We start from the raw sequence: 27,533 nt of genomic DNA, 5'->3' as shown, positions 1-27,533 counted from the left end.
TCGCCTTCAGTCTTTCCCAGCATCAGGGTCTTTTTCAGTGAGTGGGTTCTTTGCATCGGTGGCCAAAGTATTGGAGCTTCAGCTTCAGCAACAGTCCTTCCAATGAATATTTAGGGTTGAATCTTTAACTGATTTCTTTTAGGATTAACTCTTTGCATCCCAAGGGACTCTCAAGAGTCTTCTCCAGCACCACAATTCAAAAGCATCAATTCCTTGGAGCTCAGCCTTCTTTAAGGTCCATCTCTCACATCTACACATGACTATTGGGAAAACCATAGTTTTGACTATGTGGACCTTTGCTGGCAAAGTGGTGTCTCTGCTTTTTAATACACTGTCTACATTTGTCATAGCTTTACTTCCAAGGGGCAAGTATCTTTTACTTTCATGGCTACAAGCATCCTTCGCAGTGATTTCAGAACCTAAGAAAAGAAAATATGTCACTGATTCCACTTTTCTCTCTTCTATTTGCCGTGAAGTGATGGGACTGGATGCCATGATCTCATTTTTCTTTTAAATGTTGTGTTTTAAGGCAGCCTTTTCACTCTTCTCTTTTACCCTTTTCATTCATACACAGATAAAATGCTGCAAAACAGAAAATGCTTGTCTTCTTGCAGGTTTACATAAATATCTTGACAACAGCTGCATAGAAAGCTTCAAGAACAAGGGATTATCTCCAGTGTCTGGCTGGACCCAAGAAGTCTACAACAACCAACCACATTACTTCCATTTCTAGTGTAAAAGAAGCCTACAGGGAAGACCTTCCCTAGGACCCTTCTCTATACACGTGCACATCTTTTTGCCCAAATGGATACCAGTGCAGAGGCCTGGGGGAGGTTCAACAATACCTATTATGGGGTGGCAACCCCTCCCTTATTGACTCTGTGCATGTGCAGTGGGGGAGACTTCCTTGACCTCAGGAGCGATAAATGTGCTCATCTTATCTCTTTGTTCTAGCAGAGCTAGTTCCTGCCATTAACTTTGTCCTTGGAGTGTTAGGGAAAACAGAGTTGCAATTTACTCTGCTTAACAAAGTCCAGCTGCTTTGCCCAGGGCCCATATATCTCCTGCCTCAGCTCTAGAGAGATGTCAGGCTTTACCTCTATGAACTTCAGTTTACTCGTTTGTTAAATAGGTATCTTCCCCTCTGCCATCACTTGGGCCCCTCTGCCTGACCTCAGGGTGCTGGCCCAGAGCCCTGAGGGGAAGGTGATGTATTATCTTGCTGTAAGAACATCCCGCATACAGTGGGATCACTATATGTAGAGCACTGGACATACAGTAGGCATTCTATACAGAGTACTCAGCACACAATAGCTGTGTTTTACAAAGTTTATCAAACACACAGTAGGTTTTCTTTACATACCACACCTAACACATAGTAGGTGTGCCTTGTGTAGGGACTCAGCACTTAGTAGGCATGCCTTGTGGAGAATCTTCAGTACACCGTAGGCACGTAGAACACCCGGCATACAGTAGACAGGATTTATGCAGAGTCCTTGGCACACAGTAGGTGCTCTTTCAGTAGCTCATCCAGAACATAACAGACACGCTTTATGTAGAGCTCCTGACACACTGTAGGCATGCTTTTTGAAGGACCCAGCACACAGTACACACTCCTCATATACAGTTGTCGCACAGAGTTGTTTCCTTTATGCAAGCCTTATCTCTGGGTCTCATCCAACATCCCATTTCCCAGATAGGAAGGTTGAGATCAGAGAGGGTCTTCAAAGCCCACAGTATGAATGAGGGTGGGTCAGAACTCCACTCCGAGCTCTGCCTCTTCTGTGTGCATACTGGTCTCTCTAGGTCCCTTGCAGCCTTACCCTTCATGTCTCAAGATGCTGTCTTCCGACTGAGTCCTTTATCCCCTTGTAATTCTCAGCTGGGTGTGTTTCTCTGCTCCTGCTCCCAGCTGTCATGTCTCAACCTGGGCCCTGGGGTGCTGAGAGGCAGGACTTAAATTCTTGCCAGGCTGTATCACCAGGAGGTCAGAGAGTTCATGTCTCCGAGCTCCCTGTTTCTGTCCCAGGAAGTGTTATGTGACACCCTCCTGGCCCAGGCGTGGAAAGGAGCCCTGGAAATGACTTCAGACAAGGCTGAGCTAGGCCCTGCTTGTGTGATACCTGAATGTTCATGCTTTTATCTGCTATACTGTGCTTAGAGCCGCAGGTGTGGCTGCACACCTGGGACCCCAGAGTCATCTTTACCTGCCCCACAGTTTTCCCATTTGGGATGTGATGAGTCCTGAGCATCTAGTGTACAAACTATGACACTGAACTTGCTCACAGGCCTCACCCTTTATTTGGACAGCCTCCAGGTAAGGAGGAGGTAAGCAGGCAGCAAGGATTGGCTGGCTCAGTGTGGACACTGGCAGGTTTTTTCCTGGGTCAAGGTCAGAACAAGCTTTCCCAGGAGGAGCAGGGGAATTGTGCAGGACAAGCTGCTCTTGGCAGAAGGTGACAGGCTGGGGGTAATGGGGCTGGGCGGCCTGGCCTGGGGTGGGAAAGGCCACTGTTCTAGGCAGGGTGGCTCCAGGGAACAAGCTGGTCTGGGAGATGAGTGGATGTCAGTAGGTAACTAACACGCAAACATTCTGTGTCATACAGAATGTCCTTCTGTCTCTCTCTGTCTATGATTCCCTCTTAGAGCCCATGTCTGCCCATTTCTGAGCCTGTCTTGCCCCGTCCCCGGCGCTCACCCTGCCCTTCACTCCATTGCTCCTCTCACTCTATTTATCTCTGCCTCACAGCTCACCATCACTGCCTCTTCTTTCACCCTCAGGGGCTCACCCTTCACCCTGTTTACCCCATAGGATGCTGGAGCTGAGCCTATCCAGGCTGGGACTCGGGCCTGTGGCAGCCTCCCCGTGGCTGCTGCTGCTGTTGGTTGGGGCCTCCTGGATCCTGGCCCGCGTCCTGGCCTGGACCTACACCTTCTACAACAACTCTCGCCGCCTCCGATGTTTCCTGCAGCCCCCAAAAAGCAACTGGTTCTTGGGTCACATGGACCTGGTGAGCGTGGGCAGTAGGATGGGTCTGGGGGATCAGGGTGGATGGACTTCCTGAGGTCAGGAATGGGGCTCAGGTTGGGGGTCGGGTCTAGGACAGCAGAGAAGCAAGGGAAGCCAGGGAGCCCCATCTTCCTCACTCACTTATTCCTCTGCTCTGCCATCGAGACCTTCCCCACATCCAGTCCTTCCAGCCGTAGTCTGTTTTGAGGTCCATTTCCTGCCTGACTTCCACACATTAGTGCATCTCTGAGGTCAGGCTTCACAGAGCCTGGTCTCCTGACCTCTCTAGTCTCCATGGTGACCTTGAGGTCTCCTCAAGGGTGCTGTCCAGAGTCTGGTCTGGTTGTGATCCATTTCCTGTGTCTTTTCATTCTGGGTTACAGCTGTCCCACAAGAATTGGCTATCAACTCCCCACCCCGACCTACAGGACCACAGCTTCCCATACCCTCTCTCTCACAGGATCCCTTCTTCTAATCTTACCTTCTCTCCTCCCAAGATATCCCAATGGGCTCATTGCCCAACCGGGATAAAGTTCACTTCTTCTTTAAGAAGCCCTCTTAGACCTCCCCATCCTCTGTGCTTGCCAACTTTGTGCCCCAGACTTTGATCTTTGAATTGGTTCTGCTTATGACTGATTAAACCGTCAACTGTCCAATTATATATTAATCACCTTCCAGTTTGATACTAGTTCTAGGGAGCAGACACTAGAGTGCATACTCCAGGGCTGGCATACTGTAACCATGCAAAATAAATGTTTGGTTATCTAGGTGACAAACTTGCCATTACCCTCTTCTGTCAAGGTCAAAGGAATGAGTACCCAGCTATCCCCATCTAACAGCCCGGCTGAGAGATGAGAACATTTTTTCCTTCCTGTCTGGGATGAGAACTACAACTTGAGGGAGGACTTGACTGCAGTTTTCCTGTTTATGATGGCAAAGTTCAGAAGCCCAGAACAGGGGGCATTCCAAAGCTTGCTGTGTAGATTTCCTGAGAGTCTGGGTCTAGAAATGGTCTCTGCAAGCCCTGGAGGTAACAGGAATGTTATAAAATTATTGCAGTTCTGCTCTTCCCTCCAAGGGCTTGGCTGTGTGGTCTGGTCTTAATCACTTTTCTTTCCTGTGGCCCCTCTTGCTGTGTGACCCTGGCTGAGTCACTCTCTCTCTCTGGACCAGTTCTCACCAAGTGCACTGAACCCTCACCTGAGGTCCTTGGGGAGAGGGGAACAAAGCCCCAAAGTAAAAGTGACTTATGTTCACCTGCCTAGAGCACCCGGAGCACCTTTGTCAAGCTTGAATGGAGCATCCTGATGGAGGTGATGCTTCTCTAGGAGCATCATCTTCTTCCCGTTGGGTTGCATATGGTGCTGGTTTCTTCATCTATAAGTGGCACAACTGAAAGTCGTATCCCGAGGTTGCAGAGGAATAGACAGACAGGAGGCACTCTGCATAGAGCCTAGCCAATAGAGAAGGTTTGTAGGTCTGAGTTGCTTTCTTGATTAATGTCTGTCCCTTGGGATCTGCCAGGGCTGGAAGGTCCCAGGTCTGGAAGGTCCCAGGACCCTTTACCATGTAAGGAACTGGAGGTCACTTGGACCATCCAGATTATGAAAGGATGTGGGACCCAAACCTAGGGAGAAGTCCTGAGGCCACCCTGCATCCACAAACCTCCCCCATAGGGATCTCCTCCTGTAGGCACTCCTGGAACTGGGACCACTCCCAGGACATGAAAAATCTGACTTCTCAAGTCAAGGTCAACCTCGCTATGGGTAGAGAGCCTGTCTTTTGCCTGTGTCCTGTGGTACATCCTTGGGACTTGGAAATGCTCCATGTCCCTTCTGCTCCCAGAGAAGGAGGAAGCAGAGGTTCTCTCCATCTGTACAGAATCTGACACACTGTCCACTGCGTGGCTCCATCTGGGAAGTGATTGCTGTTCCCTTGCTTGCAGGTGCCCCCCACGGAGCAGGGCCTGATCTACTTCACTCAGATGGCGGCCAACTACCCCCGTGGATATTTGATCTGGTTTGGCCCCATTGTCCCACTGGTCATCTTCTGCCACCCTGACATGCTCCGGAGCATCACCAACGCCTCAGGTACCCAGGCAGAGCTTGTGGTGGTGGATGCTATGACACATTTGAGGGATTCCAACCCCTCCTTGCCTACATTTGATGTGGCCCCTACAGGATCATGGCCCCTCCTCCCCTCTCTGGCTCAGCCATTTCCTCCTTTCTTTCATATGTTCATCAGCCCCCATTTCACTGTCTCCTTCCTCACTCTGTTAACTATACCCTACTCTGGTCCCCTGCTGAAAGATGTCCCCAATCTCAGGACTCACATCTGGAACAGGATATCCCTGACCTGGTGTAGTTGGTCAGGAATTGGCTGGAGGGAGATGGGCTGTGGCAACCCAAGAAGAAGCAAGGTCCTCTGTTAGGGCATGCTGGAAGGCTTTCTGGAAGAGGAGGTGCTGGAACTGGGTCTGGAACAATGAACAGATATATTTGAAAGCAGAGGGTAGAGTGATGCAGTGGGCTTCCATAGCATCCCAGGCTCCCTGGCATGTCTGCTCTCAGTCTCACTCATCCCCAGATCCCCAGCAATGAAAGTTTATGTCTGGTGCATGATCTGGGCTGTATTTTTGTGACATCCACCTCTCCAATGGGTTGGTTTCTTGACCATATCCTGTGGCTCAGCCACTTCTAATTCAGGGCCTTCCTTCTCCAGTGCCCAGGAATCTCCCTGAGGAGACTCTACCTCATCCCACCCTGGCTCCCTAACTTTGTCCCCTGCCCCTCCCATCCACAGACAGACCACGCAAGCAGGGGAATGGGCAGCTTCTGACAGAGATCTGGTTTCTGACACCAGAACTCTGAGTGACTCTGGGCAGGGCCCTAGCTCTCTCTGGCTGCTGCAGTTTCTTTCAGCTGTAGTGGTGGAAACTCAACCGTGTATGATCTATACAAAGAAAGAGTATCAGTTGACTGTAAACTCCAAGGAAGATGTCTTCAGGACAGCTGGATCTGGGTCTTAAAATGTCATCAAAAATCTGTTTTCATTGTTTAGTTCTGTGTTCATCTGTGATGGCTTCCCTCTTATCCTGGTAAGATTGAAACCTCCAAGCTCAACCCCCATAGAAAAGTGAACTCATTAAAAACAGTTTTAGAAAAAGTTGAAGGTTCCCTTTAATTTGCGTGGCTTGGGTCATAGGACAAATTCTCATGTTCCTGAGAGTCTGATTGCATTGTCTTGGCAGGCACAGGGTTACCTGAGCTGCTGTTTTAGGGCTTAGAGCAGTTCAGTGGTTAAGAACTCAGACCCTGGATTCAGGCACACCTGGCTTCATGTGTCAGGCATAATATCTGTGCGACTGTGGGCAAGTCATTTCAATATTCAGAGCCTCAGTTTCCTTATCTGGAATATGGGGGTGGAAGAGAAGTGAGTTGAACATGGTGTTTGGGATCCACACAGGGAAAGACCCTTCCCTGCACCTGAAGGGGCATCCAACTGTCCTTTACGGAGGGTGTGGGGAAGGAGCCTGAGAAAGCATGAGGACAGAGGAGCAGCTGCTGAAATCGATGCATAGCTTCAGGTGTGGCTCTCTGCCCTGCAGATCCTTCCCTCTGGCAGCCTAGAATAGCTTGAATTAGGTCCTATTTGTTTCTCTCCAGATTCAGAGCTGGGAGGAAGGCCTCCTGTGCACACAGGGCCTGGCTGGCACCTATGGGGATGCAGCCTGCTGGTGGGTGGGGCCCTGGTGTGCAGTCATCTACATCTTCCAGCCCACCTGCGTCAAGCCTGTGCTCTTGGCTCCAGGTAGATCCTTGGCCACAGCTTGTCCCCGTCATGGTCTGTGTTGCCTCTAATTGGGCGGCTGACCGTGATGCAGACAGTGGGGTGTGTGGCCAGGGTACCACTGTCTCTCACTGCAGACTCCCACCTGCCTGACCTCCAGTCATGTCTGTGCAGTGTCTGCTGCATGGCCACATCTAGTCACATTTATGTATCCACATGGATTCTGGTTACAACTGGTGTGTTATACTTGGTGCCACCTAGTATATTTTATGCCTGAGCTCAAAGATGTTCTCAGTCATGTCTGGAGCTCACCTGTGGCCAAGGACATTTGAGGCATCTAGGAGTCTCTCCGGTTCTTATCTGAAATGTCATTAGAGATTGTCTGGTTCTCCTGTTGATCACTCCTGGGCCACATGTGGGGTTTGCCTCAGGTCTGGGGCTCAGGGTCACTTTGAGAAATGCCTGAGACCTTGTGTGAATCCTGCCTGTTTGGGGTCTTAAGGTATGCCTGGCTTACACTTGATTCATGTCTGTGAGATCACTGTATTCAAGTCCTGTCTGGAGCCTGCCTGGGGCACCCTGGGAACAGGTCAGGTGGTCTTCAGGTCCATGGCAGAGCTGTGCATCATTTCAGGTTGTGTCATGCATGTTGGGGCCACGTCAGGGCATGGTAACACATGGGGCCACGTCAGATGTCTCAGGAGAGGTCCTCGTGCTGGGGCAGGTGTGGTGTCCTTGGTCCCTGTAAAGGTGTTTTGTAGAGGGCTGGGTTTTGCTTCCATGTCAGAATGTGTTGGACTCTGTAGGCTATGTCAAGGAATGCTGGGCATGTTGTGTCATTCTGGGGTATGTCTAAGCACACTGAGTTGTGTCTATGGGCTCTGCCTTTGCTCTTCTCTGTGCCGCTGCCTGGTCTGGTCCCTTCTCCCCTCCCAGCTTCCTGTGCTCTTAGTCTCATTCTGCTATGTTGGGCTTGGAGAGGGAATGCAGATTCCTGGCTGGAAGCCTCCACCCCTCATCAGAAGTCCTTCTCCTCTCCATCTACCTGGCCCCTGATTGTGTTTATTCATTTCAGCTGCCATTGCACCCAAGGACGTGCTGTTCTATGGCACTCTAAAACCCTGGCTGGGTGAGTAACTGTGAGTGAAGGGGATTGCGGATGACTTTGGGGACCCAGGGGAAGGTCTTCCTTTGCTCACTCCCTGTGGCTGTCTCTGCTAGGGGATGGGCTCCTGCTGAGTGCTGGTGACAAGTGGAGCAGCCACCGTCGCATGCTGACACCCGCCTTCCACTTCAACATCCTGAAGCCCTATATGAAGATTTTCACGAAGAGCGCAGAGATCATGCACGTGAGTCTCTTGAACCCAGCGTTCCAGCTGGAATCTTGAGGATAACGGGGACTCAGGAACATCTTGTCTGGAATTCTGGATCTTCCAGTTGACTTTGAGGCCATTGTTCTCCCTTCTGAACCTTAGTTTCCTTGGCTGATAAATAAGTATAACATGAGCCTTGTTTTGCAAAGTGGTCAACATAATGTAATGGAGCCATGTTCCTGGCACACAGTAAGTGCTCAGAATGTGTTAGTTTCTCTTTTTCTTCACAGAAGCCTTGGAATCTTGAGACATATTTTAGGGAAATAATGAATGTTGTTTAGTAGTCATTCTGGAGCAACAAATCACTTACAAACAATAACACGAAGGTGAAAGTCACTCAGTTGTGTCTGACTCTTTGTGACTCCAGTCCATGGAGTTCTCCAGGCTCGAATACTGGAGTAGGTAGCCTTTCCCTTCTCCAGGGGATCTTCCCAACCCAGGGATTGAACCCAGGTCTCCCACATTGCAGGCGTATTCTTTACCAGCTGAGCCACCAGGGAAGCCCAAGAATACTGGAGTGGGTAGCCTATCCCTTCTTAGCTGATCTTGGATCATTTCACCCAGGTCAAATGGATTTCCTTTTATGTGATTCTCTCCCTTGAAGACATTTCAGGTTTGTTCACTGGCAGAAGCAATGTTCCAACAGACTGAGAAGAGACTGCAATGCCCTTTTATTTTTATTTTAGTTTTTAATTGGAGTTTAATTGCCTTACACAGTTGTGTCAGTTTCTGCCATAAAGCAATGCTAATCAGTCATATATAGCACCTTCCCCCTAGCTATCTATTTTACACATAATAGTAATATATACATCAACGCTACTTTCTCAATTTGTTCCACCCCCTCTTCTCCCTGCTGTGTTCCAGAGTCTGTTCTCTATATCTGAATCTTCATTCCTGCCCTGCAATTAGGTTCATCAGTGCCATTTTTCTAGATCCCATGAAAAGTGAAAGTGTTAGTCTCTCAGTTGTGTCCAATTCTTTATGACCCCATGGACTGTAGCCCACAGGCTCCTCTGTCCATGGAACTCTCCAGGCAAGAACACTGGAGTGGGTTGCCATTCCCTTCTCCAGGGGTCTCCCTGATCCAGAGATTGAACCTGGGTCTCCTTGCATTGCAAGCAGATTCTTTAATGTTTGAGCCACCAGGGAAGCAAATTTTATTTATATATATATATATATATATATATATATATATATATAGCAAAATAATTGTTTTTCTCTTGGCCAATATAAGATTTACTTCACTTGGTGTAACAGGCTCTAGACTTATCCACCTCAGTACAAGTGATTCACATTTGTTCCTTTTGATGACTAAGTGCATTGTACCTATGTACCACAACTTCTTTATCCATTCATCTGTCAGTGGGCATCTACGTTGTTTCCATATCCTGGCTATTGTAAATAGTGCAGCAATGAACAGTATATGTGACTTTTTGAACTATGATTTTCTCAAGATATTTGCTTAGTATTCCTGGTTTTCCTTTTGATGACTAAGTGCGTTGTACCTATGCACCACAACTTCTTTATCCATTCATCTGTCAGTGGGCATCTAGGTTGTTTCCATATCCTGGCTATTGTAAATAGTGCAGCAATGAACATTAGGGTATATGTGACTTTTTGAACTATGATTTTCTCAAGATATTTGCTTAGTAGTCCTGGTTTTTAAAGAAATCTCTATACTGCTCTCCACAGTGGCTTGTATCAATTTATAGTCACACCAATAGCGCAAGAGGGTTTCCTTTTCTCCATATCCTCTCCAGCATTTATTGCTTGAGAATTTTTGATGATGGAAGTTCTAACTAGGGTGAGGTGATACCTCATTTTAGTTTTGATTTCCCTAACAATGAGCAAGACTGATCACCTTCTTCGTGTGTTGATTGGCCACCTGTATGTCTTTGGAGAAATTTCTCTTGAGGGCCTCTGCCCATTTTATGATTGTGTTGTTTGTTTTTCTGATATTGAGCTGCATGGGCTGCTTGTATATTTTGGAGATTAATCCTCTGTCAGTTTCTTTATTTGCAATTATTTTCTGCCATTCTGAGGGTTGTGTTTTCACATTATACCAGATGGACCTAATTGATATCTACAGGAAAACCCTTCCAAAAGCAACAGAATACATTTTTTTTTTCCCTGAAGTGCACATGTGACCCAGGATAGATCACATCTTGGGTCACAAATCAAGCCTTGGTAAATTTAAGAAAATTAAAATTCTATCAAGCGTTTTTTCTGACCTTTATGCTATGTGGTTAGATATCAATTATAGGAAAAAACCATAAAAAACACAAACACACACACAAAAAAAACACCTAGAAACCAATGACACTGAAAACACACCTCTAAATCTATGGGATGCAGGAAAAACAGTTCTAAGAACTGCTTTTCAAGCCTACCTCAAGAAACAAGAAAAATGTCAAACAAACAACCTAACATCACATCTAAAGCAAAGAGAAAGGAAGAACAACAAGCCCCCCAAGTTAGTGGAAGGAAAGAAGTCAGAGAGATTGGAGCTGAAATAAAAAATACATGAAGAAAAAAGTACCAAAGAGCAACAAAACTAAAGGTGTTTCTTTGAGAAGATAAATAAAATTGCTAAACCATTAGCAAGACTTCTCAGGAAAGAAGAGGGAAGACTCAAATTGATAAAATTAGACTCGAAAAAGAAGTTACAACAAACAATGCAGAAATGCAATGCCTTTTGGGGTCTTGGTTTGGGGTACCCTGAAAGTGAAAGTCACTCAGTTGTGCCCAACTCTTTGTGACCACATGGACTATACCGTCCGTGGAATTCTCTAGGCCAGAATACTGGAGTAGGTAGCCTTTTCCTTCTCCAGGGGATCTTCCTAGCCCAGGTCTCCCACACTGCAGGCAGATTCTTTACCAGCTGAGCCACAAGGGAAGCCCAAGAATACAGGAGTTGGTAGCCTATCCCTTCTCCAGTTGATTTTCCTGACCCAGGAATCGAACCAGGGCCTCCTGCATTGCAGGTGGATTCTTTACCAAGTGAACTATCAGGGAAGCCTATGAGGCACCCTAGTCATCATTTTTCTCACGTTACTGGCCAAAGCAGGTCCAAGGCCAACTCAGAATCAAAGGATGGTGAAATAAGCCCCATGCCCTATTATAATATACTTAAAAATCACATTGCAAAGGGCATATATATATATATATATATATATATATATATATATATATATATATATATGGAATTGAAGAACTAAAGGAAGGAATTTTGTGAAGTGCTTGGGACTTTTCTATACTTGCAAATGGACAAGTAAGCTTGTTACTGTTTCATGGATTCTGCCATTAGACACAAGAGTCCTGAGTCACAGACAAAGGATAATTTATTACTCTTGGCTCAGTAAATGCCATGTGCTTCCTGTTGGTTTGTATTCTTCCTCCAAGTAAACAAATTCCATGAGGATGACACAGGTGGGCTTCAGCTGGTGCCTGCTCATGTAGTATGTTGTATTACAGTGGGGAGAACTAATAGGTTTAGGGACTCTATGACTTTTAGAACTAGAAGCAAGCCTGATATTTTTCCAGGAGGACACATTACCTCACTTCTCAAGGTTTTTTTTACTACAAACACAACTCTGAGAAATGGCCCAGGTAAAGAACATCAGGGTCTTCCAATTTTTTTAGTATACCAAGCAAGAATATGCTTGGTATACTAAAGGGATACTTGGGATACTTGGGATACTCAAGGCCCATGGAAGAACTTGGCCTTTCTCAACATAAGGGACAGTTTCCTAATCAGCTTTTAACAATGAAGATGATGAAAGCAAGATTTATTGAGCATTGGATTCATGTCATAAATTGATCAAGAATATATAGAGAGCAGGAGGCTGAGTGAGGATTTAAATTCAGGTCTCTTGACTTCCAGCAATGAGAACTTCACGTTCTGTAAGTAACAGCTTGCACTTCCACTCAAGCCTGATGCTCCCTGGGGATGGTCCTGGAACCAAGAGGCAGGGTCTTAGGGTAGTCCACCCAGGTGGTTGTGAAGGGGCCCCAGCTCTGTCTCCTTCTCTGACTAGGCCAAGTGGGAGCGCCTGGTCACAGAGGGCCACACCCATCTGGACATGTTTGAACACATCAGCCTTCTGACCTTGGACAGTCTGCAGAAATGTGTCTTCAGTTTTGATAGCAATTGCCAAGAGTGAGTTTCATTGCTGGGCCTGGGAATATGAGTCATAGACTCAAGGTAGTAGATGGGGAGGGAGGACTGACCAGGGCAATTGGAAGGGCCTTCCTGGAGGAGGTGGCTCAGAGCTGGACAACCCAGGACAGGAAATGGAAAGAGAAGGAGCTCTCCTTCCAGGTAGGTAGAACCCTTTGATAAAGGGCAGGAGGGTAGGATGAGAAAAGTATGTGCAACAGTGAGGAGACACCATGAAAAAAAAAACAGGTTGGAGGAATGAGAAGGTAATATCTTAAGGGAATTCTGAAGTCAGTCTAAGAAGATATGAACTTTATCTGAGGTTTCCTGGGAGCTATGGAAGGTGTTTGAGCACATGAAGGTCTTGGTTAAAGCTGAGCTTAGACATCTGACTCAAGAGAATCCAATAGTCATGTAGACCCTGGATGGTATTGACACTGGATGTAAGGAGACTAAGGAAGGGGCTGGGCCATTGACCAGCTGGGAAAGGATAAGGGCTGAGACAAGTGGACAGTATGGGGAAGGAGAAGGGGCAGATACTGAGACAGAGAGAAAGGAGAGAAGCATGGTATCTAAGCTGTGCTCTGGGTGCCTGGGGCATGGAGGCAGCTCACTGAGATAGGATGTGGGTTGAGAAGAGTCTGAAGAGTCACATCTTCTGGCTCATCCCCGCACTGTATCTGTGAGCCATTTGTTCTTGGAGCCTCAGTTCCTGAAGGGAGGTAGCCCCTGGCTTCTGGGCTTCAGGTGTTTTAAGTTGTTTCCTCCCTTCAGGCTCTCATCCAGTAGGAAGCCCAGTAAATATATCACCGCCATCTTGGAGCTCAGCGAGCTTGTGGCAAAGCGGAACAGGCGGATCTTCCTGCACACGGACTTCCTATACTTCCTCACCTCAGACGGGCGGCGCTTCCGCAGGGCCTGCCGCCTGGTGCATGACTTCACCGATGCCATCATCCAGGAGCGGCGCCGCACTCTCCCCAAGGAGACTGTTGATGACTTCCTCAAGGCCAAGGCAAAGACCAAGACTTTGGACTTCATTGATGTGCTTCTGCTGACCAAGGTGGGTTCCTCTGGGATCTGAGTTCAAGAGGTAGAAGGGACTTTGACCTGATCAAAGAATTTGAATGGGATGCAGAGGGTCCTGGGAAGCCCTGGAAGGTGCTTGTAGAAGGGAGGGATGGGTCAGGGATGTTTTAGAGATGATCATGCGCAGTATAGCCTGTAGGGGACTGCTAAGTCTGAAATTGTGAAGGGCCTGTGATTTGACTCTAATGCAGACTGATAAGTCAGTCTACCACTGAGGTAGGCTCTACGTGTATGTACAGAATCTACATATATATACGGAAGCCTGGAGCAAAGCAGCACATTTATTTCTCATGGCCATACTAGTAGCTTGAGTAGAATTGTAGCTCTGGCTCCCCATTCCCAAATGCTTATGAGGGCACCATGCTTGGATCACAGTACAAGTACCTCTAGATTTTGACATTTGGAACTTATACAGGGCAATTGATACATCAGCCCCTTTATCCCTATGGAGAGAGGGAGAGGGACTGGAAGAAAGATTATTCTGGAGCTTAAACAAATACTCTGGTGAGAAGGCAAATTCTACAGGTTCTATAGTTTTATAACCCAGGTTGTAACCCAGGTTGCCAGAAACTTTTTGCAGAAATCCCCTGTCATGTATAAACATGAAAATATTTTCAGATTACTGATTCCTCTCACCAGGGACAACACAGTAGAGAAAGATGTTAAGGAGGAGGCCTATGGAATATAGCCTCTAGTTACAGGCTGAGCAAAGGATTTCTAGGGCTTCAGGTTGGGATTGGGTTCCTATATACAGTTTTAGAGACTGTTTCACATTAGACTCAGGGGTCCTCAGAACTAATGGGATTCTGGGAATCTTGCTTTCTCTCTAGGACGAAGATGGGAAGGGATTGTCAGATGAAGATATCCGGGCTGAAGCTGACACCTTCATGTTTGAGGGTGAGGGTCCCAGTTTGGGGCTAGAGAAAGGAAGGGAACTTGCTGAATTGACCCTGGACTACCCCATCCCTCCCCATCCTCCCCATGGGCCTTAGTGCAAGAGAGCTGTCTACCGGGGTCCAGCCCCGGTTGGATCCAGGGTATCTGAAGCGTGGACGGCTAGGAGAGGGAGATATATAGATTTAGAGAGAGATAAGGAAAGAATTTGCAGTTAAGAGAATAGAGGAGAGAAAGAGGCTTATATTCCTTGGTTTACACAGAAAGTCAATAAAAGTCTTGAGACAAGAGACTTGTACCGTTTACGTAGGCCGCAGGTGCCCTCTCAGTCTCCCGAGGGGGTGAAGATGCAGGGCGCTTTCCCGTTCAGGTCTTAGAAGCCCAGGCAAATAAGTAAACACGGCTGACCTCTGTGGTCCAGATGGGAATCAGCCTGAAAAGGAGAGTAAGAAAGAAAAGATGACACGGGGAAACCAGGCTTTTGTGGAACTGGTCCTGGTTTGTCTCTTTATTTTTCAGGGAAGCTTTTATACTTTAAGTTGTACATAGAGATAAATGTAAGAAGCAGAGTCATGCAGGGTCAGCTGCTCTGACCCTTATCTAAAGACAGAGTGTTCTTTGCATATCTTTGTTCTTTGTCTTACGTTTGTTTACTATATCTTCTGGTCTGGAGATCGATTAACATTTTATGGCCCCATCTTTCTTTCTATTGATAAAGGTTAATCAATCAGAAAACTTGTATTCCCTTAAGATCTAGTTAGTCTTAAGATAGTGATAAAGTTACATTCTTACATAGCAAGGATACAATGATTTATAACAAAGAAAGGGAAGTATAGTGATTTATAACAAAGAGAAAATTCATTAACTCAAAAGTCTAGTATTGTTAACATCAAAACTACTATATTTCTTTTTCTACATTCCAATTACATTGATTAACATACTCCCAGGTGCCTAAGGATATGGAGGCCTGGTGGCAATCATTAACTCAGCAATGAAACCCTTAACCAACATGATTTTTATCTTTAGAAAAACCCTATGCTAACTAAGACTTTCAAAATACTCCAAACTCTCTGTGCTGTTTATGGCTGAGAGGTTGTAAACAATCATGTGCATAGTAGCAGGAGTGTGGATAAACCTGTCACACAAGCTAGACTGCCAGCAGAGAGGTTTGAGCTGAGACACTTCTTTTATATGCAGGAGACTATTAACTGGAGCTCTAAGTTAATTTTCCAGAGAAAGGTGGTCGGGGATAGCCCCTGTTAATGTCAGAAGAGTGTAGTACAACAGACAGATTTTGGTTTCAGGGGTAGATGCTCAAGCAGATCTAGGGGACCCCTTGAGTCTTGATCTGCCTTGCCCATCAGGCCTCTTCCACATAACCTTGTCGTGGGTGGGGTCGGGGAGTCCCTCGATTCCTGACCTGCCTTTGCCCATCAGGCCTCTTCCTCATGACCTTTGCCATGGGTGGGATCTCCTGTGCTGGCTCCCAGCAGCTGTCCATGCTCTAGTACTGAAGTAACCCAGAGACCCAAGAGGTTCTGGATGCCCCTCAGGCCATGATGCCACAGCCAGTGGCCTCTCCTGAGTCCTCCACAACCTTGCAAAACACTCAGAATACAAGGAAAGGGCAGAATCTCTCTATCCCAGGGACTTGGTGTGTGGACCCTGGGCTACCTCATCCCTACCAATTTCCCCATGGTCCTTACTGTGAGGGTGCTGTTCACTTTTGGTGCTGAAGTATCCCAGAGGTGAAGTCTTTCTGGATGCTACTCAGGCCATGACACCACAGCCAGTGGTCTCTCCTGGATCCTGTACAACCTTGCAAAGCACCCAGAATACCAGGAGCGCTGCCGGCAAGAAGTGCAAGACCTTCTGAGGGACCGTGAGTCTAAAGAGATTGAATGGTGAGTTCAAGACCTCATGGCCTTTTTTTGAACCCCTCTCCTTGGCTCTGCTCCCTGGTTGGGGCAGAGAGAAAATCTTTTTGTTGATTCTTTCACTTAGTGGGAATAGGAACAGAGCCCAGAGGCAAGATCTAGTACTCAGCATGTATAGCAGGGCAAACTGGCTCTTGGGACAAAAATTTGGATTCTGAGATAATTTGCAACAATGTGTGAGGACAGATGATGACACTTGGCACAAATTCAGTAAGTGAACTTCCCCTCCACTCCCTTAATTTTCTCTCTGAAATCACATGTTTTCAAGCATCTTTACTCTGTGTTTCCTCATCTCCTTCCCCCTCTAGCTCCTCATATTATTTAGTCCATGATTCAGACAGATCATCGAGGGAATAAAGTATTAAACTCTTGTCCAGGGACACCTGCATCTTTCTCCACCCAGTCCCCATTTAGTAAACACTGCCACCCTGTTTCCCTATCCCCAGTTCTATGCCATCTCCAGTTCTTTCCAGCTTCTTTGTTGTCCTGGAGATTCAGGAAGGTCCCAGACGCCCCCCAGTCTTTGCCTTCCAGGAGCTCCTAGCCTGGTGAAGACAAGTTTCAAGCAGGCCTGGAGTTTAGACTAAGAGGGACAAAATCGAGGGTGGAAAAAGTGCCTCAGCTGAGACCCTGAATATTGGTGAGTAGATATTTGGGTGCATTTGAGATATGATTAGGTCAGGAAGACAGCAGGGAGTAAATTAAGAACTAGGAGGAAGGGAGAAGAGAGAGAGAAAGGAAGGATGGAGAGAGGTGGTTGTTGTGAATATATAATTGACCTGTCGGAAGCATAATATTAATACACAGTATCCCAGAGCATGAAGCGGATATCCATTTTTGGAAATCCAAGTAATCTCCAGGCTTTTAATGGAGCCTACAATTTTAGCATAAAGATAATACTCACATGTTGTTAAATTAACCCTTAGATACCCTTGTTGTTATGGTAAACCATATGCCTATCTGGATTGAAAAATATTTATAAGTTTATTTGGATAGAACACGTTCACATTTCTTGATAAGTTGAATTCAGATGCTTTATATCACGGAGATGGGAATGGCAACCCACTTCAATATTCTTGCCCGAGAATTCCGTGGACAGAGGAAGCTGGCAAACTGCAGTCCATGGAGTCTCACAGTCGGACACAACTGAGATACCAACACACACACACTTTGTATCATCATCATCTTTTCTTTTATTATCTCTTCTGACTCCTATTTCTAATAGAAAAACTAATAATTTATGGATAAAGCTTTCTTGTCCATAGCAAACAACAGCAAATGCTAAATATTTAGTCTCTTATCATTAGGAAAAATAAAGGTTGTTTAATAAAACCTCTGGGTCAACTAGGGATGTATATGGAGAAAAGTTAATTCATCCTGCTTCTTGGGCCTTATAAGAAAATAACATCCACAAGAATCAAAGATTTAAATGAAAAATAAAGAAGTCTTAGAGTCTGTAGGATAAACCATGAAAAATTATTTTCTAGCTCCAGAGTGTGGAAGGCCCTGTTTTTGACACAAATTCCAAGAGATGTATAAGACATTGGTTTACGTTACTTGAAATGAACAGTAGTGTGTATGGTATTCAGTATGCTACTATATAATTTATTTTTTAATGCAAAAAGTTACCTCTGAAAGGATACATAAAAAATGATCACTAGGAAAACTGTGGAGGGAAGTGAGTGCTGTTGGACCATATGGAGTTTGTCTTGAAGTTTTCCAGTTTTGAGCTAGTTAACTGTATCAGCTATGAAGAATTCAAATAACCACACAGAAAGGGGGAGATTTTTAAAAAAAGAATTCAGCCCCCACTTACTGGATCTTGTCTTCAATGTTTATAAAAGTTTTCCAGTGAATTCACTTGTTTTCTAAATATAAAATCACTATCTGCAAAAAATGACACATTTACCCCACATTTCAAATGACATTACTCTCCTCTCCCACCTCATAAGTGTATTAGCTAGAATCTCTAGTCCTGTAGTTACATAAGAGTAAACATTGAATCTTTTTCTTACTCATTTGTCTTCTGACTTTGTGGTCTTGCCGTAAAAATGTTTTATATTTACAAAAATGTAAAAGTTTTTATGATTGTCTTTTAGGTGAATTGTTCAGAAAATCTAAAAATATCTGGCTAAGTTTCTTCTAGTACTTTTTTGATCCTGCATTTCTTCCTTCCTTCCTTCTTTCTTTCTTAAAACTTATACTGAGTCATGATGGTCAAAGAAAGAGCTGTCTATATTTATGTATATGACTTAATCAATTTGGAGATAGATTATCCACCTGTGATTTTGTTTTAGGAAGAAGGATCTTAAGGAACAGTCAAAGGGCTGAGGAGTGTCTCTGTTTTTGTTCCCTGGATAATTGTCATGAGGTTTCCATAGGGACGACCTGGCCCAGTTGCCCTTCCTGACCATGTGCATCAAGGAGAGTCTGCGGTTGCACCCCCCGGTTACCAGCATCTCCCGCCGCTGTACCCAGGACATTGTGCTCCCAGATGGCCGGGTCGTCCCCAAAGGTGCCCACAATGACTAGGGGAGGAGGTTCCTGGTCAGAAAGGGGGCCAGTAAGGCAGGGAGGAACTAGTCCTGACTGGTCCCTCCTGTTCCACAGGTGTTGTCTGCCTCATTGATATTTTTGGGACCCACCACAACCCATCTGTGTGGCCAGACCCTGAGGTGATGCCTCCCCCACACCCTACCTCCATCATCTTTGTCCATTCCCCTTTGGAGACCCAAGGAGGGCACAGGGTTCTGGCAAATCAGACATCACTCCCTCCCCATTATAAACACATCTGCCTTTCCAAGGATGGACGTCCTGGGAGATACCACCCAGCAACCCTGTCTTGTCTTGTCCCCAGGTCTATGACCCCTTCCGCTTTGACCCAGAAAACATCAAAGGGAGGTCACCTCTGGCTTTTATTCCCTTCTCAGCAGGTCCCAGGTGAGGACATTGGGCATTTGAGGTGGGAATGCGGTGGTGGGGGTGGCAGCATCTGGGACTGAGATTCCAGGCATGACTGTCAGGCAGTGGGGTGGGAAAAATGAAGATAGTCAGAGTTCTGGCTTTCCTTCCCTCCCCTGCCCAGGAGGTGACAGATAAACGTTTGGGGAATGGAGGTGGGCCCAAGGAGGGGCCTGAAGTGTGCTGAGAGCCCTTTCCTTCCTGCGTCTGCGTTCAGAACTGGAATCTGGACAAGGCCCAGGGGATATGCAAACCCATGTCAGGGGTCCCAGGCATTGTTCGACTTCTCTGTCTCTACAGATGGGGATGGGGGTTGTGGGCCAGATTTCCGGCTTGATGAGGCTGGGATGAAGGTCCAGGGAGTAGTCAGAGCCACCACTCCTGCCTGCAGGAACTGCATTGGGCAGACCTTCGCCATGACTGAGATGAAAGTGATCTTGGCGCTCACCTTACTGCGCTTCCGCGTTCTGCCGGATAAGGAGCCGTGCCGGAAGCCAGAGCTTATCCTGCGTACTGAGGGCGGACTCTGGCTGCGGGTGGAGCCGCTGAGCGCAGGCCAGCAATGACCCAGCACCTTCTCTCCTGGGATCCTCCCTGACGCTAGACACCTCAAGTGGCAGATTGGAAATCAAAATTCGTGGTCACCTCTGCCCTAGTCTCATCAAGAAGACAGCAAGTAGCACATAGGGTCTGCTAGGTTCCAGGCAGGTGGGGGTTGCTGTAAACCTGTTGGCCTTTAGCAGGGCGGCTCAGAGGGGAACCTGGATCCCAAGTATAAGACTACTCATTAAGGAAGTCCAATTGCTTGATGCAGAGAGGGTCAGATGACCTTGGACTTGCTCCCTGCCATAGTAATGTAAAGGTCACCATCCCAGTCTGCCATTTACTAGTTGTTTGGCTTAAGAAAATTGTTTACCTCTCAGTTCCTTTATTACATAATTGTAGCCACTTTACTGGGCTGTTGGGGAGACTGAATAAACAAGCATATGCAAAATGACTGACTCAGTATGTAGTAAGCATTAGTAATCAATAAGGGCTCATTTCCTCACTTCTTTCTGCATCGCTTTCGTAAATTTGAAACACGTATCAGTTCAGTTCAGTTCAGTTGCTCAGTTGTGTCCGACTCTTTGCGACCTCATGAATTGCAGCACGCCAGGCCTCCCTGTCCATCACCATCTCCCGGAGTTCACTGAGACTCATGTTCATCGAGTCCATGATGCCATCCAGCCATCTCATCCTCTGTTGTCCCCTTCTCCTCCTGCCCCCAATCACTCCCAGCATCAGAGTCTTTTCCAATGAGTCAACTCTTCGCATGAGGTGGCCAAAGAACTGGAGTTTCAGCTTTAGCATCATTCCTTCCAAAGAAATCCCAGGGCTGATCTCCTTCAGAATGGACTGGTTGGATCTCCTTGCAGTCCAAGGGACTCTCAAGAGTCTTCTCCAATACCACAGTTCAAACGCATCAATTCTTCGGCGCTCAGCCTTCTTCACAGTCTAACTCTCACATCCATATACATGACCACAGGGAAAACCATAGTATACTATCATGTAAGAAACGAATTGCCAGACTAGATTCGATACAGGATACAGGATGCTTGGGGCTGGTGCACTGAGATGACCAAGAGAGATGATATGGGGAAGGAGGTGGGAGGGGGGTTCAGGATTGGGAACTCATGTACACCCATGGTGGATTCATGTCAATGTATAGCAAAACCAATACAGTATTATAAAGTAAAATTTAAAACAATTTAATTAAAAAAAAGCCTTAAAAAATAAAATATTTTAAAGTCATCATAGGTATACTTAAATTTAGGGACATGTGGAAACCTGCTGCTTCAGAAGACTATCATTAGAAGGTTCAGCAACTTCAAAATTCCCATAGTTACATCTATTGCAATTTCAAAGGGCCTTGGTGTGACATTGACCTGAATTTGGGAACTGAAAAAAATTTTTTTTCCTATCATAGAGTCATGACCCAGGACTTCATTTTTATCTGGATGTTTTAGGGAGTGGAGGCCAAGTGGGTGAAGTGGATGGGGCAGGAGTGGGGCCACTTCCTTCAGCACTCAGAAGAGTAGCTGCCCCAGGACTAACCCCACTCAGGTTGCAGGGATAGAGTCTCAGTCTCAGGCTCTTTCAGGAGCCAGAGGACTTAATGGTTTCAAAATAAGAAAGAAACCCTATATTGCAAAATGAGAAAATGTTTAACATATTCTAAGCTGGAATTAAGATTGCCAGGAGAAATATCAATAACCTCATATATGCAGATGACACCACCCTTATGGCAGAAAGCGAAGAACTAAAGAGCCTCTTGATGAAAGTGAAAGAGGAGAGTAAAAAAGTTGGCTTAAAGCTCAACATTCAGAAAACTAAGATCGTGGCATCGGTCCCATCACTTCATGACAAATAGATGGGGAAACAGTGGAAACATTGGCTGACTTTATTTTTTGGGGGGCTCCAAAATCCCTGCAGATGGTGACTGCAGCCATGAAATTAAAAGACACTTACTCCTCGGAAGGAAAGTTATGACCAACTTAGACAGCATATTAAAAGGCAGAGACATTAATTTACCAACAAAGGTCCATCTCGTCAAGGCAATGGTTTTTCCAGTAGTCATGTATGGATGTGAGAGTTGGACTATAAAGAAAGCTGAGTGCAGAAGAATTGATGCTTTTGAACTGTGGTGTTGGAGAAGACCCTTGAGAGTCCCTTGGACTGCAGGGAGATCCAATCAGTCCATCCTAAAGGAGATCAGTCCTGAATGTTCATTGGAAGGACTCATGTTGAAGCTGAAATGTCAGTATTTTCACCACCTGATGCAAAGGACTGACTCATTTGCAAAGACTCTGATGCTGGGAAAGATTGAAGGCAGGAGGAGAAGGGGACAACAGAGGATGAGATAGTTGGATGGCATCACTGACTCAATGGAGATGAGTTTGAGTAGACTCTGGGAGTTGATGATGGACAGAGAGGCCTGGTGTGCTGCAGTCCATGGGGTTGCAAAGAGTTGGACACGACTGAGCAACTGAACCAAAGCTGAAAATCACAGTTGTTTTTCTTTCCCTTCAGAGTTGTTATTGAACATGTCTTATCTTTTACCCTAAATGATACCTTGTCATAGAAGAAAATACAAATAAGAATAAAAGAAATAAAAGTAATATCATTAATCCAAACATGTTAAAGTAATCACCATTCATATTCTCTCACACATACTGCCAAGTTTTCATTATACTGATATTTGAAATTATACCAGTAAAAATTTGACTTTCCATGTGAATGTATTACATTTACATTATGTAATCTCTTTTTTAAAAAGTGTTGTTTCACTGACTACCAAGCATATTGAAGTTGAAACTCCAATACTTTGGCCACCTGATGCAAAGAATGACTCATTTGAAAAGACCCTGATGCTGGGAAAGATTGAAGAGGGGAGGAGAAGGGGACAACAGAGGATGAGATGATTGGATAACATCACCAACTCAATGGACATGAGTTTGAGTAAACTCCAGGAGTTGGTGATGGACAGGGAGGCCTGTCGTGCTGCAGTTCATGGGGTTGCAAACAGTCCGACACGACTGAGCGACTGAACTGAACTGAACCAAACACGTGGAAAGATGCTCTACGCCATTAGTCATTAGGGAAATACAAGTCAATGCCACCATGTGATACGACTTCACACTCACCAGGATGGCAAGAATATAAAACAGCGGAAAATAGCAAGTGTTGGTGAAGATGCAGGATAGTTGGAATAATTGTTGTATAATCCTATTGTATAATAGTTGTATAATCCTCAAACATTGCTGTTGGGAATATAAAATAGTGCAACCATTGTAGAAAATAATCTGATATTTTTCAGTAAAAAACCCTAGAATTATTATATGATCCAGCCATTCCATGCCTAGGTATCTACCCCCAAAGAATTGGAACCAGGTACTTGTATGTAACTCTTTGTAGAGGCACTATCCACAATTGCCAAAAGTTAGATATTTGGGAGACAATCCAGGTATCCTTTAATAGATGAATGGATAAATAAAATGAGATATATCCATAATAAAGAATATTATTGGGTCATAAAAAGGAATGAAGCACTGATACATGCTGCAACATGAATGAACTTTGAAAGCATCACACTAAGTGAAAGGAGCAAGACAAAAAAAGGTCATATATTGTATGATTTCATTTATATGAAATGTCCAAAATAGGCAAATCCATAAAGATAGATCCAGTGGATGGGTGGAGGGTGGAGGAGGAAATAGACAGTGACTGCTAGTGGTACAGATCTTCTTTCAAGTGATGAAAATATCTTGAAACCAGAGGAGAGGTGGTGGTTTCACAAAATTGTGAATGTACTAGATGCATGAAGTTGAATGTGAACACTTCATAATGGTCAAATGGTGAATTTTATCTTATATGAATTTTGCCTCAAGAAAAAAATTCTTTTATCATACATGTTTTCCTTGTTCATCTGAGTTTTTCATATAATAATATATGTTGTGAACATCCTTCCACAGCATACAATCAACATCTTAGGGATCTTTAAAATCTTTTGTGTCAAGTATTCAAGTCACTTTATTTTTGTGAGTGGCATTATGCTAGGAAATAATTTAGTTTGTCTCACTTTGTAAGAATTCTCTTTATGCACTTTGATAGCTTGAGATATCACAACCAATTTCAAACTGAGTTACTCTTAATCACATTCTCTGGGTGTAGAAAATTCATTTCTGTAGCAGTAGATACCTTCCCCTTGGTATATCTTAAACTCTTAGAGATGGGAGTACCAGACCATATTACCTGTCTCCCAAGAAACCTGTATGCCAATGAAGAAGCAACATAACCGTTGCTTCTAATGAATCTTTTATGGAACAACTGACTGGTTCAGGATTGAGAAAAGAGTATGACAAGGATGTTTATTGTCACCTTGTTTATTTAACTTATATGTAGAGCACATCATGAGAAATGCTGTGCTATATGAGTTACAAGCTGGAATCAATATTGCCAGGAGAAATATCAACGGCCTCAGATATGAGGATGATACCACTCTAATGGCAGAAAGCAAAGAGGAACTAAACAACCTCTTGATGAAGGTGAAAGAGGAGAGTGAAAAATCTGACTTAAAACTAAATATTAAAAAAGCTAAGATCATGGTACCCAGCCCCATCACTTCCTGGTAAATAGATGGGGAAAATGTGGGAGCAGTGACAGATTTCCTCTTCTTGGGTTCTTAAATCCCTGTGGATGGTGACTGCAGGCATGATATTGCAGCATGACTGCTTCTTGGCAGGAAAGATATGACAAACCTAGACAGCATGTTGAGTTGAAAAGCAAAGACATTACTCTGCTGACAAAGGTATGTATAGTCAAGGATATGGTCTTTCTAGTAGTCATATACAGTTGTGAGAATTGGACGATAACGAAGGCAAAGTGCTGAAGAATTGATGCTTTCCAACTGTGCTGCTGGAGAAAACTCTTGAGAGTCTCTCATATAGCAAGGAGATCAAACTAGTCAATCCTAAAGGAAATAACCCTAAATACTCATTGAAAGGACTCATGCTGAAGCTGAAGCTCCAATACTTTGACTACCTGAGGCAAAGAACTGATTCATTGGAAAAGACACCGATGCTGGGGAAGATTGAATGAGAAAAGGGCAACAGAGAATGAGATGACTGGATGGCATCGCTGATGCAATGGATATGAACTTTGGCAAACTCAGGGAGATGATGAGGGACAGGGAATTCTGGCATGCTTGTAGTCCATGGGGTTGCAAAGAATTGGACACAGCTTGCGACTAAACAACAGTAAACAATAGATACACATGCATTCATGTAAGATGTGGGTGTAGTTAGATGTTTTTTATACAGCACATAAGGCTTGGTGACTCCACAGACACTGATGCTTTTGGTCCTATTAACAGAGGTAGACCACTGGAAGCAAGAAGATGATGACACTTCAGCTCCCCAAGGTAAAGACCAATTTCATCCTCACACCGGTTCTTATGGACTGGGAAGATTAACTCCCTTGCTCAAGGTCACTCAGTTGATGAGTGGTTGGAGTGGGGGTAAATTTGGTCAGCTTGTCTTCAAAAGTCATGCTGTGTCTTCCAAGGGAGTGATTTTTCAAGGTCTGTCTCAGCCCCAGCTGAGATCACCTGGAGAATCCTTGCAGGCTTACTAGTTGAGAATCTTTGATGAGTGATGCCTAAATCTTTAAATGTAATATTTTGACATGAAATACATCCACTCATGTAAAAAAAAATGTACAGGGAAAAAATTGGTTCTCCGTATGTCCTTGGTTTTCCTAGTTTTTTCATCTTTTAAAATATTTTTTATTTATCACTTCATAGTATATTTATGCAAATAATATATATGCTGAGGTACCCTCTGCTTCATCTTAAAATGGCATGTACACTTATAAAATACAAATAGCAAAGTTTTCTGTACTTGGTGTATAGCCTTGAGTTTTGACAAATGCTTAGAGTAGTGTAACAATCACTGTTGTTGGTAAACAAAAGCCTTTCACCTCACCCCCTGAGAAACACTGATCTATTCTCTATCCCTAGAGTCTGGCTTCTTTCACTTAGCAATGTATTTATGATTTACCCATGTGCCTGGAAATTCCCATGGACGGAGGACCCTGGTAGGCTGCAGTCCATGGGGTCGCTAGGAGTCGGACAGGACTTCACTTTCACTTTTCACTTTCATGCATTGGAGAAGGAAATGGCAACCCACTCCAGTGTTCTTGCCAGGAGAATCCCAGGGACAGGGGAGCCTGGTGGGCTGCCGTCTATGGGGTCGCACAGAGTCGGAAACGACTGAAGCGACTTAGCAGCAGCAGCAGCAGCAGCATGTGGCATGTATCAATGCTTTGTTTCTTTTTATTGCAAGGTAACGTTCCATAGTAAGGATGGGCCATGTTTTCTTCACCAGTTGGAGGACATGTACATTGTTTTCAGCTTTCTGCTGTTATGAATAAAGCTATTATGAGCATTTTCATACAAGTGTTCATTGGACTTGGAGTGGGATACTAGGTCTTAACATATGTGCATGTGTAACATTAGAAGAAACAATGAAACTATTTCCAAAGTGTGCCATTTACAATTTTTAGATAAATAAAAAGTTCTCAGGACTTCCCTGGTTAAGTCCTGTGGTTAACTGGTTAAGACTTCATGTTCTAATGCAGGAGATGTGGGTTCGATCCCAGGTTGGGTAGATAAGACCCCACATGCCTTGCAGCCAAAAAACCAAAACATTAAAAGTAAAAAGAAAATTGTAAGAAATTCAATAAAGGCTTTAAAGATAAATAAGATCCCCAGCTTTATTGAGATATGATTAACACATAATACCACATCAGTTTGAGGTGTACAACATAGTTGACTTGATACACTCATAACTTAGGAAACCATGACCACTATAGTATTAGGTTACCACCTCCATCTCATCTCATAGTTGCCATTTCTTTTTCTATGGTGAGAACATTCAAGATCTACTCTCTAGGCAGCATTCAAGTGTGTGATACAGTATTGTTAGCTCTAATCACCATACTGTATATTAGATCCTCAACTTGTTAATTTTATAACTACCATTTGACCAACATCTCCCATTTCTCCCACTGTTATATCTCATGATAACCACCACTCTGTTACTTTTCTTTTGAGTTTGTCATTTTTTGGATTCCACATATAAGTGATATCATACAGTAGAGTTTTCATCAATGTCTCCGTAAGGCATTGGTTCTAGGACTCCCTACAGACACCAAAATCTTGAGATGCTCAAATCCCTCATTGAAGATGGTGTCCTATTTGCATGTAATCTATTCATCTTCTCCTGTTTGCTTTAAATCATCTCTAGGTTACTATAAAGCAGTATAATGTAAATGCTACATAAATAGTTGCTGGTGAGCAGCAAATTTAAGATTTGTTTCTTCGATTTTTCCATTGTGAATATTTTTTATTACGATTGATTGAATTTGAGGATACAGAACCTGGAAACAGGGCGACCTATATATTTCTTTCTCTAACTTATTTCACTTAGCATAATGCCTTCAAGGTCCATTCTCCTTGTCACAAATGGGCAGGTTTTTCTTCTGAATAATGCTCCATTGTATATATACACACATCTTCTTTATCTACTGGTGGACAGTTAGATTGGTTCCATATCTTAGCAATTGCAAATAATGCTACAGTGAACATGAGAGTGTAGATCAGATTTTAATTTTGCTGGAGTGTATGTCAGTTTTAGGGTTTCCTGAGTGGTTCAGGGGTAAAGATTCTGCCTGCAATGCAGGAGACCTGGGTTTAATGCCTGGGTCAGGAAGATCCCCTAGAGGAA

At 44.6% G+C, this 27,533-nt stretch overlaps 1 protein-coding gene across 2 annotated transcripts; it reads left to right on the top strand.

Moving 5' to 3' along the window:
- Nucleotides 1-2,411: 2,411 nt before the first annotated feature.
- On the top strand, nt 2,412-20,184 carry LOC138085384 (prostaglandin E2 omega-hydroxylase CYP4F21-like). 2 transcript variants are annotated; one of them, XM_068979724.1, is made up of 13 exons: nt 2,412-2,456; nt 2,813-3,011; nt 4,956-5,100; nt 7,875-7,928; nt 8,021-8,148; nt 12,210-12,331; nt 13,106-13,391; nt 14,248-14,314; nt 16,086-16,215; nt 18,630-18,763; nt 18,859-18,923; nt 19,106-19,188; nt 19,601-20,184. In XM_068979724.1, exons 2-13 carry the CDS (start codon nt 2,814-2,816, stop codon nt 19,773-19,775), a joined length of 1,587 nt encoding a protein of 528 aa, XP_068835825.1. In that variant the 5' UTR covers nt 2,412-2,456; nt 2,813; the 3' UTR covers nt 19,776-20,184. The 2 variants fall into 2 exon arrangements, with proteins under 2 accessions (XP_068835825.1, XP_068835826.1); XM_068979725.1 differs by lacking the exon at nt 2,412-2,456 and adding an exon at nt 2,477-2,573.
- The last annotated feature ends 7,349 nt before the right edge of the window (nt 20,185-27,533 follow it).

This window comes from Capricornis sumatraensis, chromosome 9 (genome assembly GCF_032405125.1).
Source record: "Capricornis sumatraensis isolate serow.1 chromosome 9, serow.2, whole genome shotgun sequence".
In the NCBI taxonomy this organism is placed as follows: domain Eukaryota; kingdom Metazoa; phylum Chordata; class Mammalia; order Artiodactyla; family Bovidae; genus Capricornis; species Capricornis sumatraensis.
Note: the sequence above shows the minus strand (reverse complement) of the source record. Positions and strands in the feature narration are given on the sequence as shown.

Excerpts from the sequence above, each read along its gene's own strand:
- LOC138085384 (XM_068979724.1), top strand. The coding sequence starts at position 2,814 with ATGCTGGAGCTGAGCCTATCCAGGCTGGGACTCGGGCCTGTGGCAGCC. Across the intron at positions 5,101-7,874 it reads GAGCATCACCAACGCCTCAG|CTGCCATTGCACCCAAGGAC; the intron begins GTACCCAGGCAG and ends TATTCATTTCAG. Across the intron at positions 7,929-8,020 it reads CACTCTAAAACCCTGGCTGG|GGGATGGGCTCCTGCTGAGT; the intron begins GTGAGTAACTGT and ends TGTCTCTGCTAG.